The sequence below is a fragment of the Oratosquilla oratoria genome, chromosome 17 (assembly GCF_046742065.1).
Source record: "Oratosquilla oratoria isolate Oo_2021 chromosome 17, ASM4674206v1, whole genome shotgun sequence".
NCBI lineage: Eukaryota > Metazoa > Arthropoda > Malacostraca > Stomatopoda > Squillidae > Oratosquilla > Oratosquilla oratoria.
In genome coordinates this window covers 18,095,346-18,109,099 of record NC_134793.1, presented here as the reverse complement: position 1 = coordinate 18,109,099, position 13,754 = coordinate 18,095,346, and the positions used below count along the sequence as shown (strand labels likewise).

Sequence of the window (13,754 nt, the reverse complement as noted above, 5' to 3'; positions counted from 1 at the left end):
TGCAGCGTAGCGATACTGAATTTATTTCAGCCCTGAGCGGGATTCGAACCCGGACCGCTGTAGTAGCGGCCGGGAACTCTACCAACTGTGTGTGTGTGTGTGTGTGTGTGTGTGTGTGTGTGTGTGTGTGTGTGTGTGTGTGTGTGTGTGTGTGTGTGTGTGTGTGTGTGTGTGTGTCTGTGTGTATACATACTTCAATGTTACGTCCATTACTATTCTTATTTTTATTCCAAATTTACCGATTTTACTTGTTCAAGGGAACGACCTATGATTAATGGGTGCTTTCTATTCTATTTATTTATATGTATGTATAAATATATGTGAAGTATGTATGTATGTATGTGTGTATGTATGTATGTATGTATGTACGTATGTACGTATGTATGTATGTATGTATGTATGTATGTATGTATGTATGTATGTATGTATAGGCCCATACCCAAGGGGTGGCTATGGAGGTGGGGGGCTTAAACTCTCAAGAAAATTTCAGTACCCCCCCCAACTCTCAACCTCACATATTATTCAGTAATTTTTCGTATATATCGATGGTCAGAATGAAACTGCAAATTAATTTGCAGTTCGGTGCAAACTAATGGGTTTCGAGAATATTCTTGGCTGCACGTGTTTGTACTGCATGACCCGTGCATGATGCCCAATGCCTGCACTGTTGGCCATGACTGATGATCATCGTCAGTTAGTGTCTGATGGTTCAGCAGTGGTGTCACAACACTGCTGTTTTACGGTTTCCGTAAGTGCTGTACAAGATTAGTCATTTTATTACGTTCAGCCGCCCCCCCCCAAATATGCAGGAAGCCCCCCTTGTTTATGCATGCATGTTGTCGTATATATTTATGTATATACTGTATGTGTATATCATACACACACACACACACACACACACACACACACACACACACACACACACACACACACACACACACACACACACACACACACACACACACACACACATACACACACACACACATATATATATGTATATATATATATGTATATATATATACATATATATATATATATATGTATATATTAGTATATATCAAGAATAAAAATACACATATTTCTTAGGAGAAGGTAATGGTGACATTTTTTTTCAATAGAGCGGTGGAATCCTGTATATCCGGTGGAGTCATTGAGATACGGTAGAGTCCTGTAGATCCGGTGGAGTTCTGTAGATCCGGTGGAGCCCGATGGATCTGGTGGAGTCCTGTAGATCCTTTGGAATCCTGTAGATCCGGTGGAATCCTGTAAATGCTGTGGAGTCCTGTAGATCTAGTGGAATCTTGTACATTTGTTGGAGTCGTGTAGGTCTGATGGAATCTTGCCGAAGGCCGAGACTCCTGCGAAGCATGGACCGGCACAGCCGGTGGCTCATATATATATATATATATATATATATATATATATATATATATATATATATATATATATATATATATATATATATATATATATATATATACATATATATATATACTATATATATATATATACTATACATATATATATATATACTATATATATATATATATACTATATACACATATATGTATATATATATACATATATATATATATATACTATATACATATATATATATATACATATGTATGTATATATATATATATATATGTATATATATATATATATATATATACATTCTGTGGATATTCATATATAAAAATACGCCAGTGGCATATGATTTCGTCATCCATACCCCACTTTTGCATTTGATTTGTCCACTGTCGCCTGGCGATTTTATTAATCTGAGGGGATTCGATGTAGTTAAGGAATCGGCGGCGCCTCAGAGATGACAGTGGGATTTATTCCTAAAGGAAATTATCTCACACGCTGACGCCTGAGAGAGAGAGAGAGAGAGAGAGAGAGAGAGAGAGAGAGAGAGAGAGAGAGAGAGAGAGAGAGAGAGAGAGAGAGAGAGACTAACCTAGCGGAAGAATTACGTGTTAACCCTTTTCAAAACGAAGACTTTTTTTCTCTCTCCCGTGCTGGAAGGAGCGAACTCCATCTTGAAAGCCCCCTTGATCGATCGACCTCCACTTGAGACCATAACTCCCCTCCAGCCTGTCGTCCTCAACCGGGAGGAAATTCGCGAAGTAGAGAACGCAGCCAGGGAGGCCCACGATCTCCAGTTCGATAAAAGAGGCGACGAAGAAGCGTCGGCGTCGTCGTCACTCTCGCGGGGCGACGACGACGACGCAGAGACTTTCCAGGAACTTCGGTCGACTCGTAGCAACCCACCCAACCCCCCACAAAGCTTAACCACCACCACCACCTCCTCCTCCGCCTCCTTTTCCTTCTTCTCTTCCTCCACCGATCTCCCCCGCCTCCATCGTGGTCTTTATCAACAACACTGTCTCCATCACCGTCACCATTTGATCTCGTGTCATGTACCCGATATTGAGTTTATATGTCAACTTGTTTGTGTTCATTATATACATACACACGCACAGAATATATATATATATATATATATATATATATATATATACTGTATATATATATATACTGTATATATATATATATATTATATATATACATATATGTGTGTGTGTGTGTGTGTGTGTGTGTGTGTGTGTGTGTGTGTGTGTGTGTGTGTGTGTGTGTGTGTGTGTGTGTGTGTGTGTGTGTGTGCAAAACAGACCCAAAACTGATACTGATATCCACACAGGGCTTCAAAGCTTTGCAAATATCACAAGCTGTTATTATCTCCCTTGAGCAAGGGTTTGGGGTGATGTTGTTCACATGATTATTCAAATTTACGTCATTGATTAGAACGGATGCCCTTCCTAATCTCTGCGCCGTGACTGGGGTTCGAACCCACACTTTTTTTAACTTCAGTCGTCGGACGTCAGACATACGCCCTACTGCTGAGCTATACACAGATACAGATACACAGAGGGCTTCTGGAAGAGGCTAATGTGCCTGTGGCTCCAGCTCGTAATAAATATCCTTCTGTATCATGGTCTAGTGGTCACTGTGGTCGAGGCGCATATTAACAATTAACGATTCAAAATCATATTTCTGCTCCTGGTTCTTCCACACTCGATCAAGCTTCCTCTCAAAATCCACCACTGACTTAGCATTCGCCACACTCTCGGGCAGCTTGTTCCAATTATTCACTACTCTATTACAAAATGTATATTTCCTTATGTTCAACCTTGTTCTTTGTACGAAGATCCTTTTATTATGTCCTCTTGTCACTATCTCAGACTGCCTCACAAATAATCCTTCACTCACACCTTCATCATATGGCCGGTCCTAGAGGTTTATGTCTTTATTGCTATGTTGTTGTGTTTTTCTGGTGACAATTTACCCATGACCGAACGCCCCCGTGTCTCCTATCCCGCTTTTGTATGTTGTCATTTTCCACTAAATTATTTAACAATGGCCTTTTCGTACCATTTCCAGTATGTTTTTTTTTATTATTATTATTATTCCTTGTCCACACTTGACTTCATTCACAAATTTTGTCGAGATCATTCTGTGGCAATATGGATTTTTGTCTTCCACTCCCTTCATGATCTCTACATCGTTTGTGAAACCAGAGTGTGAAGGTCTTTAATTCCAATCACATATCATCTAGGGAATTCATAAACAGCGCGGGTGAAAGTACTGACCTTTGTGGAACTGGTCTAGTCACATTACTCCATCCTCACATTCTGTCCTTAACTACTATCCTCATAAGTCAGTCTTTAAGTATTTCATTCACCTAAGGATGGTTTATTCAAGACATCCAATGTGTTTCTATTTCCACCTTAGTCTCTTTTTGTGGTACCTCGCCAAATACTTTCTCCAGATCAATATATATCCGATTATCCTTGAGTAGCAACTTACCAGATTTGAGACACTTGACCACCCGTTTCTGAATTCAAATTGGTATGCTAATATCTTTATCTCATATAGATATGTCATCCATCTAATTTTCACAACTATCTCAGACAATTGAGGCCACATAATCTAAGAGTTCTTCCTTATTACCTCCTTTACAAATCGGTACCACATTGGCACTGTTCCAATCCCGTGACACTATTCCTTCTTCTAATAAACACCCAATTAGTCTGTGAACCTTGTCCATCACTTTTCTCCATTCCTATCAAGAAAGGAAGTTGAAGAAAATGGATCCATCATGGACAGATGTTTATCTACCAGCACTGGCCTCCTCTCTTTTATCTCTTCGACTTTTCCTCCAAACCATTTGGCCTTGTTTTTTTCCTTCCTCTTTCAGTTCTGCCCAGTTAGTTTTTGTATAACTGTATCTTCCTTGTTTGTACATTCCTTCTCTTATTTCTCCTCACGCCCAGTGTAAATTCAGATACCACATGATCACTTATACCTCTTGGGTGTTGGTCTGTTAGCGTTTCAGTCACCTCATGTTCTTGTATTACCAAGTCCAGCCGTGTATCATCGCGTCTTTTTTCACTCATTGTGTCATTATGTTGTAAATTGTTATATCCAATAATTCACAGTCTCATGGTTCCTCACTTCCACCTGTTTCCCATTCCTTTCAGTTCACCTCTTCAAGTTAGCTCCTATCAGTTATATATTTGCTCATACATACATACATACACACACATACATACGTATATAATGCATTGTGTGTGTTTGTGTGTGTGTGTTTGTGCGTATGCGGAAAACCACAAAGGAGAATGATAAACTGTGGTCCGAGCGCTTTCGTCTACTCAGCTATCTTAGTTTATTATTTTCCTTTGTGGTTTCCCGCATACTTAGATTTAAGAGTACATGTAATTTCTCAGGATATATATGCATAACCACATATTTGTATACACACACAAGCATATATATATATATATATATATATATATATATATATATATATATATATATATATATATATATATATATATATTCCTATTAAATGCTAAAGCACAAGTGGCGTCAATGATTTTAAGAGAACATTTCTCTAACTCTCTGTATTTCCTTTTCTCTTCATATTTCAAACTCTGAAGGAAATAGTAAAAGGCTTTCCTACAGATTTTGAACTATGAAGAAAAAAGGAAATACAGACTGCTAGAGAGATGTTCTCTTAAAATCATTGACGCCACTTGTGCTTTAGCATTTAATAGGAATTGTTTACGAGAAAGACTTTGCCCAAAACATATGTATATATATATATATATATATATATATATATATATTTATATATATACATATATATATATATATATATATATATATATATATAATTGTTATTATTATCACTGCCATTTTCCCTCTGTCCATCTGCTATATCCCTGCCAGCATAAGCTAGTGGCCCAATATTGGATAAATATTGATCCATTTCTTACCATTATACGCCAGACTAGGGTCAATGCTGACTCACTAAATTATGTTTGCAGGGATATTACATTTTCGTAGCTATAGTATGGTTGGAGCTGGTTCATGATTCCCGAGTCTTCGCCTTCACTCATCAAATTCTGCCCGAGTTCGTTTATCTTGTTGGTCTAGATTATATTTTCACTTAATGTGTTTCATAAATCTACATTTCTATGTGGAAATCTATGCTTTCTTACATCCATCAAACAAGTTTGCTTTCCATATTTTTACTATGACTTCTTGTTGGTTTTTCATCCCGTACCAGCAAATATCTGTCCATTTCACTACATCTTCATCTTATTTAAATATAATTACCATGCCGCCTCTCTTTCTCTTGGTTTTCCGATGTGATATAAATCCTTATACGTCATATCGCTTAAGCCTGGAATTAGTTGCTGCCCTTTGTTTTTCTCTGTTTCCTTAGATATAATGACTATACCACAAAGTGTGTGTGTGTGTGTGCACGTACATATGATCCTACGCAGGCTGAGTCCGCCCAAAATCCTAAACTGTCCTGGCAGTTTTACCTACCATGGCAAAGTCTGGCTTCCCACTTTGATAGGCTGAATAGACAGCAATATTTAATAATCATGTGAGCAGTTATATTTGGGCTAAAAAAAATCTACGTTTACATCACATGTCTAGTGTAAAAAAGTAATCTTATCCATCCCAATGCACCTCAATGAGTATGCATGGAAACTCTAATCTAGAATAGCCCGTCCTTTTCCCCTGACCCGGAGAGAAATTAAACTGCGATCTTTTCTACTCACGACATCCAGACACAAGTTCAACACTTTCGCGCGCGTAGCTTGATTTAGATACAAATATCCCACCATAGTTTTTCCATTAACATTTAAGCTTGTAACTTGAGGAATTACTTGTATAAATGGATGAATAAACAAGAAATTATTACAGTGGTATTCCACATATATGGTTAATGTCGTGATAACAAAGTATGAAATAGTAGACATCGTACGTACAACATATATTGTTCATATCCTGTCGCGATTTCACGATATGAAACTATTTCCTGTCCATCTCAGTGCTGCTCACAGGGTTAACATAATTTCTAAGGATGCATAACATACTAACTTATCCAGGCGTTCACAAAAGACTTATCATTGTTGTGCAATAAAACTTTTTACTGTACTTGCTAATAAATTGACTGATAAATTGGTGACAAATTAGGAATGTTGTATTATGATTTCGTTATATTAAGTCAAATGAGCGTGATGCAGTATATTTAAATTATACTGATAGACAATGTCATGAATATAGAAATGTTTAAGAAACAAACTCAGAAAATAAAATAAAAAGTATGGCACTGTGATGGCAGCTCTTCCCCGACATGCGCCGTACGTCCAGCGCTAATGTGCAACAGCGCATCTATGCCACAGTTGTTTTATTATGAAATGAAAATAAGTATGGCAACCTTAAAGCTTTCAATATAACAGTAAGAACTAGTAAACATGTTTTTATAGCCATATAAAACTATATAATTTGTTTTCCATTGCCATAGTATACTACATATTCCGTAGTATAATAAAGACATGGCACCGTCATGGTCACGTGACCATCATCGAGCCTTATATGGAATGAAATTCCAAGAAACGTGTGTGTGTTTTGTTGAATCGATTTCTGACAAATAATTGTACCGAGAAACGCTATAACAGCTTGAGAATTCGGTATAGCAGCATCCCAGAGGTGCAGTATCTTTTGAAGATTGAATGAAGTAGGTAAGTGCGCTGTGTTACGGCGAAGAAATGTTCATAAGTGCGAACTACAAGTGACGGTGATGCTTAGTCTCTCTTGACAACAGACAGTCAAGTGCATCGGAGACAACTTTCATTAAAGTAAATGCAACTGGGAATCAGTGTGAAGAAGTAAACGACAACTGATATCGTGTGGCTTGTAACATTGAGTGGGCTTTAAAGAACGAATTCCATGATGGATTACGGAGCATGTGAGTGTCAATACTAGCAGTGTTGTTGTTTGAACCCCCTCCCCCCTCTACCCTTCCATACCAATAGTTAGTGTTGTGCGTTTATATGTTCATTTCCATTTGATTGTACATGAATAGAGACCCAATCTGAGCCTAATGTTTGTTTTAACACTGCTGTTGTTCTGAACCATTGTGTTATATTCATTACTTCAAATAATGCCGAAGTTCCTGTTTGCAATTGCTCTTCATACCTAAGTTTCGTTTGCGGTTAGGATGATCAAACTTATCTTGGAAGTACGCCTTCAGCGCAATTAATTACGGCGTGACAGTATCGTGATACGTAAATTAGTTAACACGAACATGATTGTTAAGTTAAATAATGCAACTAGGAGGAACGACAAGTGAAATAAAGAATTATAATAGTCTGTGAATAGCCATAACAAATCAAAGAAGGAAATATTTGGTTTGTAGATAGATTGTCGCCGTGATTAAGCATAATCCATTGGTATTCTGGTAATGACAGGAGTCAGTATATCTTTTATTTCTCATCTATAGGAATAACTGTATTTTAGACCTTTGTCTGCTGCAGATAAATAGGCTTCTTTTGGGAGTAATTAACTACTTTGGAAATTTCATTGCCACTAATAACTAATTCTGAATATGTATATTCATGTATGTATGTATACATATACACACACCATGGTATATAAAGCCATCAGTAGGTTTTTAATGATAATTCAGAAATAGGTAGTTTGGCCCTACAGGTAGATTTCTGGGAATCAGTCTGTCAGTCTGTTGCCCCTGCCAGAAGCCCACAATATTTATATAAAAATATTTTACATGAAATCTGTAAGAGTGAGGATAGCTTCATAGGTTATCCTAAGAGAACATTTCATGTGATGCAGTCATATTAGTGATAATTAAAAATTATGAAAGTTAAAAGGATTGAAGTTAAATTTTTTCACATTTACTATAATATGCTGTGCCATTTTGGCTCTGTGGCTCTGTTTATTCAAAGTAAAAGTGAGACAATTTTTTTTATTAGGTTAAGTAAATCCCAATCGGTTCAATAACGCCAATCCTAACAAAACCAAATTGATCCATTCATACCTTATCCTGTTTTAACCTGTACCATCTATCCTTCACTAACCGTGTAACAAAAACTAACTGCCTAACCTATGCAGTTATGCTGGTGGTGTAATTGGAAGTGTACTGGTCTCGCATTCACTTAGTTGTGGATTCGAATCCAGCACTCTCCGATTCCCAGCAGTAACTGTTACCTCCCCAACAGTCTTAAAGCAAATCATAGGACGAAGGTGATGGCCTTGATCGCAACCATGCGCCTCCTGGCTTAGGCTCCTCGCCTTCTTCCAACCTATGCCTTAGTTACAGGCATTAAACATGCACACATAAATGTATTTGCACTCTGATAACCAACAAAGACTTCAAGAAAGACCACCAAACTTGATATTCAAACAACAACCCTAGATATAAATCCCACAGAGAAAATTCTCCCACGCCAGACAAGAACCAGACTAGCATGCCTATTCTCAGGACATCCGTCATTAAGACGATGTCAACACAGAATAGGCCTGGCTACAAATTTAAATTGCACCATGCAGAAGAAACGGAATACCTCATGCTACAATGCCCCACACATTTCAACATCGCTTCTCGAAGTGACTTAGGGTCCTGTGTGGATGCTGTTGTCACTTTCCTGGAGGCTGTCAGTCATCTGCAAGAAAGACCTGGAGCAACAGATTGATTACAAACATAATGTTAAAGGATGCTAAAGCTCAGCCAATTTTCTGCCAGAACTATCACTTGTCCTATTTCTGTCAGTCCAGAAATACCCTAACTGTACACTTTGGTATAATTTTGGTAAATATTGATTATAATGTAATTCAAAGAATAGACCTGGCCGCTTATAAACTAAAATTTATCTGCTAAATAAATTAAGTTCTATAGCCTCAGCAACTAGGAAAGGATAGCAATGTTTTTGTCCTAAGTTAGTGGAAATAAAATGGTTTCCAGCCATTTTATAATGGAAAATACCATAGCAAAGATTATTTTATTATCTACGGTTCTGGAAGACCTTGTCTAATCAAGTCACATTATGTTCCACTCAGACATTAAAAAAAAAGGAAATGATAAACCTATTTTCCAAATACAAATGGGAAATGACACAGTCATAAGATTGTTCGAAAGGGACTACAATTACCATCTATTGAAAATGGTGGACAGACCTCAAATTACTATAAATACTGTGCAGAAGGCATTTCCCTTTAGATTGGGTGTTGTATATAAATTAAAAACTTAATTTGCTGCTTAGAAATGGTTAGACTTGTATCTTGATTGAAAGCCATTTCAGCAAACACTATTTTTAGACAAGAAATAATATTTCTTGCTGTATATTGTTGGTGTTGAATAGTTATAAACTGGTTGTGGTAGATATTACATAGAAAAAAGGTTATCAAAGTTATGCTCAAATTATTACAATTAGAAAAAGTTGAGAAAAGCTGAATTGAAAAGAAAAAAAGGGGGGTTGATAAAATAATCAATAAGAAATAACAAGGAAACATAATATGAAGTCAAATTATTTCTACAGAGGTGATGCTGTTGTTAATGTACTTAAGAATCGTAAATATAAAGAAACTGAAAATAAGTAGAAAACAAAAAAATATCAAGGCCCACCAAAGGATATTTAGAACCTTATGGGAAGGTGAACAAAAGAAAGAAAAAAATAAAGATTGATTGGAAAGACAAATTGTAAGTGAAAGGGTGAGTGTACATTTTACATTCATAGTATACATAATAAATAGGAAAAATTTCTAATTGTAACTTCAGAATGAGAAAATACATACAGACTAAAACAAATATTAAAGAAAAAATTAGAGAGCAGGGAAGGTGGAGACAAAAGATGAGGAGTCTATGCCAGAAGGAACATATCTGTAGCTGAAGCTATTACTTTTGCCTCGCATATTTGAACTCTAGGAGCAGGTAACAGTCAGTGCAAAGAATCAAATATGTGTGGGACTCGCACACTTTAAACTGTGACACCATCACTATGGAGGACAAGCAATAAGAGTATAGGAAATCCAGGAATGAGTATATACATACAAACATTCATATACCAAAGGCCTTTTCCCCCTCCCAAGGGAGGTAGCCAAAAATCAAAGGCATAAAATCCACTCCCACCCATTCCATCCCCATATACTCCACTCCCATCCACCCCACTCCCTCATCTCTTTAGCTTGGCTCCTTGTGGATGACTGGTCATCCCTGCATCTTGCCCACTGCCCTAGGTCAGAAGCAGTGTTGCAAGACACAGCACATCCACAGCAAGGCTGCTTCATTAAATCGGCAACCCCCCTCTGTCATATCAGAATAGAAGAAACTTTAAAAAAGACATTATCTGTACTGTAGATTTGTTAATAGCAAATTGAGGCTGAATATAAAAGTAAATGGAACAATAGTTTCTAGTCATTGTTTACTAAGGAAAGCTACTTTGAAGAGAAGGTGGGAACTATTGAAAGCAACTAACAGTTGCATTCAATAGTACCCACATAACTGTGGAAGTGTGAAAAGTGCAAAAATTACAGGAGTTGCTAAGTGTATTTATCTAATTGTAATGTACAACAAAAAGAGCTAAGCTTTTGGAGTCTGGCCTCCTTTTCCCCAACTATCATACCTAGTTTTAGGTTGGGAAGTGTCATCCACTCAGCTCTTCTAAGACTTGATGCATCAGCACAGAATGTCATGTTTCTTGACATCCTTCAGACTTGAAGTTTTCTTTCAATTTGTCCTCTGGACCTTGTGACACCCTCTTATCCCAAACCAAGATATGTCAGTTTTGTATACTTCTGTTGATGACCTGACCTTACCTGACCTTGTGACACTGTCCCATCCGAAGCCAAGATGTGTCAGTTTTGTCAACTCCTTTTGTTAACTCCTATGACCAACACTCAAATTTATGTACAGTTCCAACTTAATCTATATACATGATTTCCAGTCATGGATATGTATTTACCAAATTCTAATATACAGGAAAGGAGCAGTGCTTGTTGGGTCCTCTCCTATCCTCTAATTTTGTAACATACCTAGACTCTTCTTATTCTTAATATATATATATATTGTCTTTATTGAAAGTCCATTTTTATGTTCATCAGCCCACAATTTTGCTATTGTCCAGTGATTAAGTAACCATGACCAACACTCAGTTCTCAACTTCTTAACTCACTCAACTTCTCTTCTCTCACATTTATAATTAAACCATTTCCTGTTGCATAGTCCACTGAAAGTTTTGTTGGGGTTTTACCCAGTTCCATTAATGTGCATTTTTGATGTTGGAAGTTGATTTTCCCATACTGGTTGTAGTTGTGCTAGTGTTACTCTTTGTCTCTGAATTTATGTCTCCTTGAGGTTGACTTTATAGGGAGTTTGGGGATGATGGAGGTTGATGTTATGTTTTGGAGTACTTGTCTGGTGATTTGTGTGTGTATATGACTTTACAGGGATATATTATGTGGAAAGGGGGAAGGTCATTGTATAAAATTGAGTAGAGTATTGCTGGCATTATATTTTTGTGGTGTGTTGTAGGTTGTCTGGTGATTTGTGTGTGTATATGACTTTACAGGGATATATTATGTGGAAAGGGGGAAGGTCATTTTATAAGATTGAGTAGAGTATTGCTGGCATTATATTTTTGTGGTGTGTTGTAGGTTGTGTTTGTGTGATTTAGTGTTATAGATATTCATCTAATTGTAGTATACAGGAAAGGGGCAGTGCTTGTGAAATCATGTTTCATACTCTCCAATTATTATACCTCAATTAAAATTCATGTATTATTCTAGTTTTGGCTGTATCACACCTGACCATTGTTGGCAATTTGGTATGGTATACATTTATTGGTTTCTTTTACTGTGCCTGAAAATAATATGATGGTATTGTATTATTGATTAGTTTTAACACACACAACAGGTAGATATGAAATAATTGAACAGAAATAAAAATTCTTTTTTTGGGCAGCATTATGCAGGTATAGGTTGCTGTATCACTGTAAAGTATTGCACAACAACGGATGAATGACTCGGATTGGACTACTATATGCAGCAACGGATGATTGGGCCATCAACTGGCTCTTTAACAGATGGGATATTTTGTCTGCTAAATCAAAGATTTGTTGCATTGGGGTCTGTTAAATGGAGGGTCGAGTGTATTGTCTAGTTCCTATATCTAGATATAAAGTTAAATGTGCTTATGTACAGCTGAGTGCCTGTCATTCATGTGTGCTTCTCACTAGGAGGATTTTAGTTTCCAGATGTAGATGTTCTGTTGCTGTTGTTTTGATGCAGCCTCTACTATTGTGAGGCTTTGTTTCATATAGTTAATAGGATGGTTTTGTTTGATTATTTGGTTATTGGAAGATATGCTGCAGATGCTATTTAGTGTTCTTAGTGCCAAGATGAGAGGGAGGGAGGAGGGTGGAGGGGAGTGGAATATATAGGAAATGGAATGGATGGGAGTGGTTTATGCCTTTTTCTTTTTGGCCACCCCACCTTGTAGGGGGAAAAAGCCTTTGGTATATGTATGATGTATGATGATGGGTTGTTAGTATACAATTGTTAGAATTTTGTTTTGCTGATCAAGTTTTGTGCCTGTGACAGCTTAAAGTATATTCAGTTTATTTGCCATCACTATGAGACCCTGTTTATGTAGGGTGATCATATGGACATCAAATGAAAATCCCAGTATTTTTTGGATTTTGACCAGTAGAATGTTGGATCTGGGATTCATGAAGGTTTGGGCTAAACAGCATCTGGACTTTCCAAGGAAAGCTGACATTCTGTTTTGTGTCACAGTTCCTGCTTGTTTAGATATGTTTGTGTGTTACCACTTCCATACGGTGATGCCTACATAGGCGGCATGAGGAGCAAGTGGGTACTCGATGATGCCGACGTTGGCATCTTGATTATATTTATTGTAGTCGTACCTACGTAACCTCCATTCTCTCTAAACTGGCTTCATCATATTTTCTATGGTTATCAAAATACACGGGTGAAAGAGAATGAACGATTGAGCACTGACTTTATTTTTTACAATGCGATTATTATGACGCAACATCACACATCGGGCAGCTCATGCTGCCAGACGTGCGATGTGCCCCGGAGTGAAGAGGTTGCGAGTGCCTTGGTGTTGAGCTCTGGGCTAGGGGTATGGAGGTTGTTTGCAAACAGGTTGAATAATGGTGAGAAACACTGTTGTCCAACCTTTAGGCATTATGATAGATGGTTTTTGTGGGATACTATTTATTTAAGCCATTCCATGTTGTTGTTGTCGTTCCCTAGACTGTCTGGCCAAGCAGTCCTGTCTCCCTGAGGAACACCACAGCAGGAACAGAGTTTTCCCACAAATCTTATAGAGTGTAAATTGTGTT

General features: G+C 37.3%; 1 protein-coding gene across 16 annotated transcripts in view; it reads left to right on the top strand.

The window, feature by feature from the left end:
- The first annotated feature begins 6,960 nt into the window (after window positions 1–6,960).
- The window catches only part of Stat92E (Signal transducer and transcription activator Stat92E), an 86,462-nt gene continuing 79,668 nt past the window's right edge, over window positions 6,961–13,754 (top strand). For 2 of the 16 annotated variants that reach the window (XM_076200517.1, XM_076200524.1), the window contains exon 1: window positions 6,987–7,339. In XM_076200517.1, the coding sequence (XP_076056632.1) occupies window positions 7,321–7,339 (19 nt within the window). In that variant the 5' untranslated portion in view covers window positions 6,987–7,320. Of the gene's footprint in view, window positions 7,340–13,754 lie in introns of all 16 variants that reach the window. The other 14 variants (XM_076200523.1, XM_076200518.1, XM_076200526.1 and 11 more) reach the window with 12 other exon arrangements.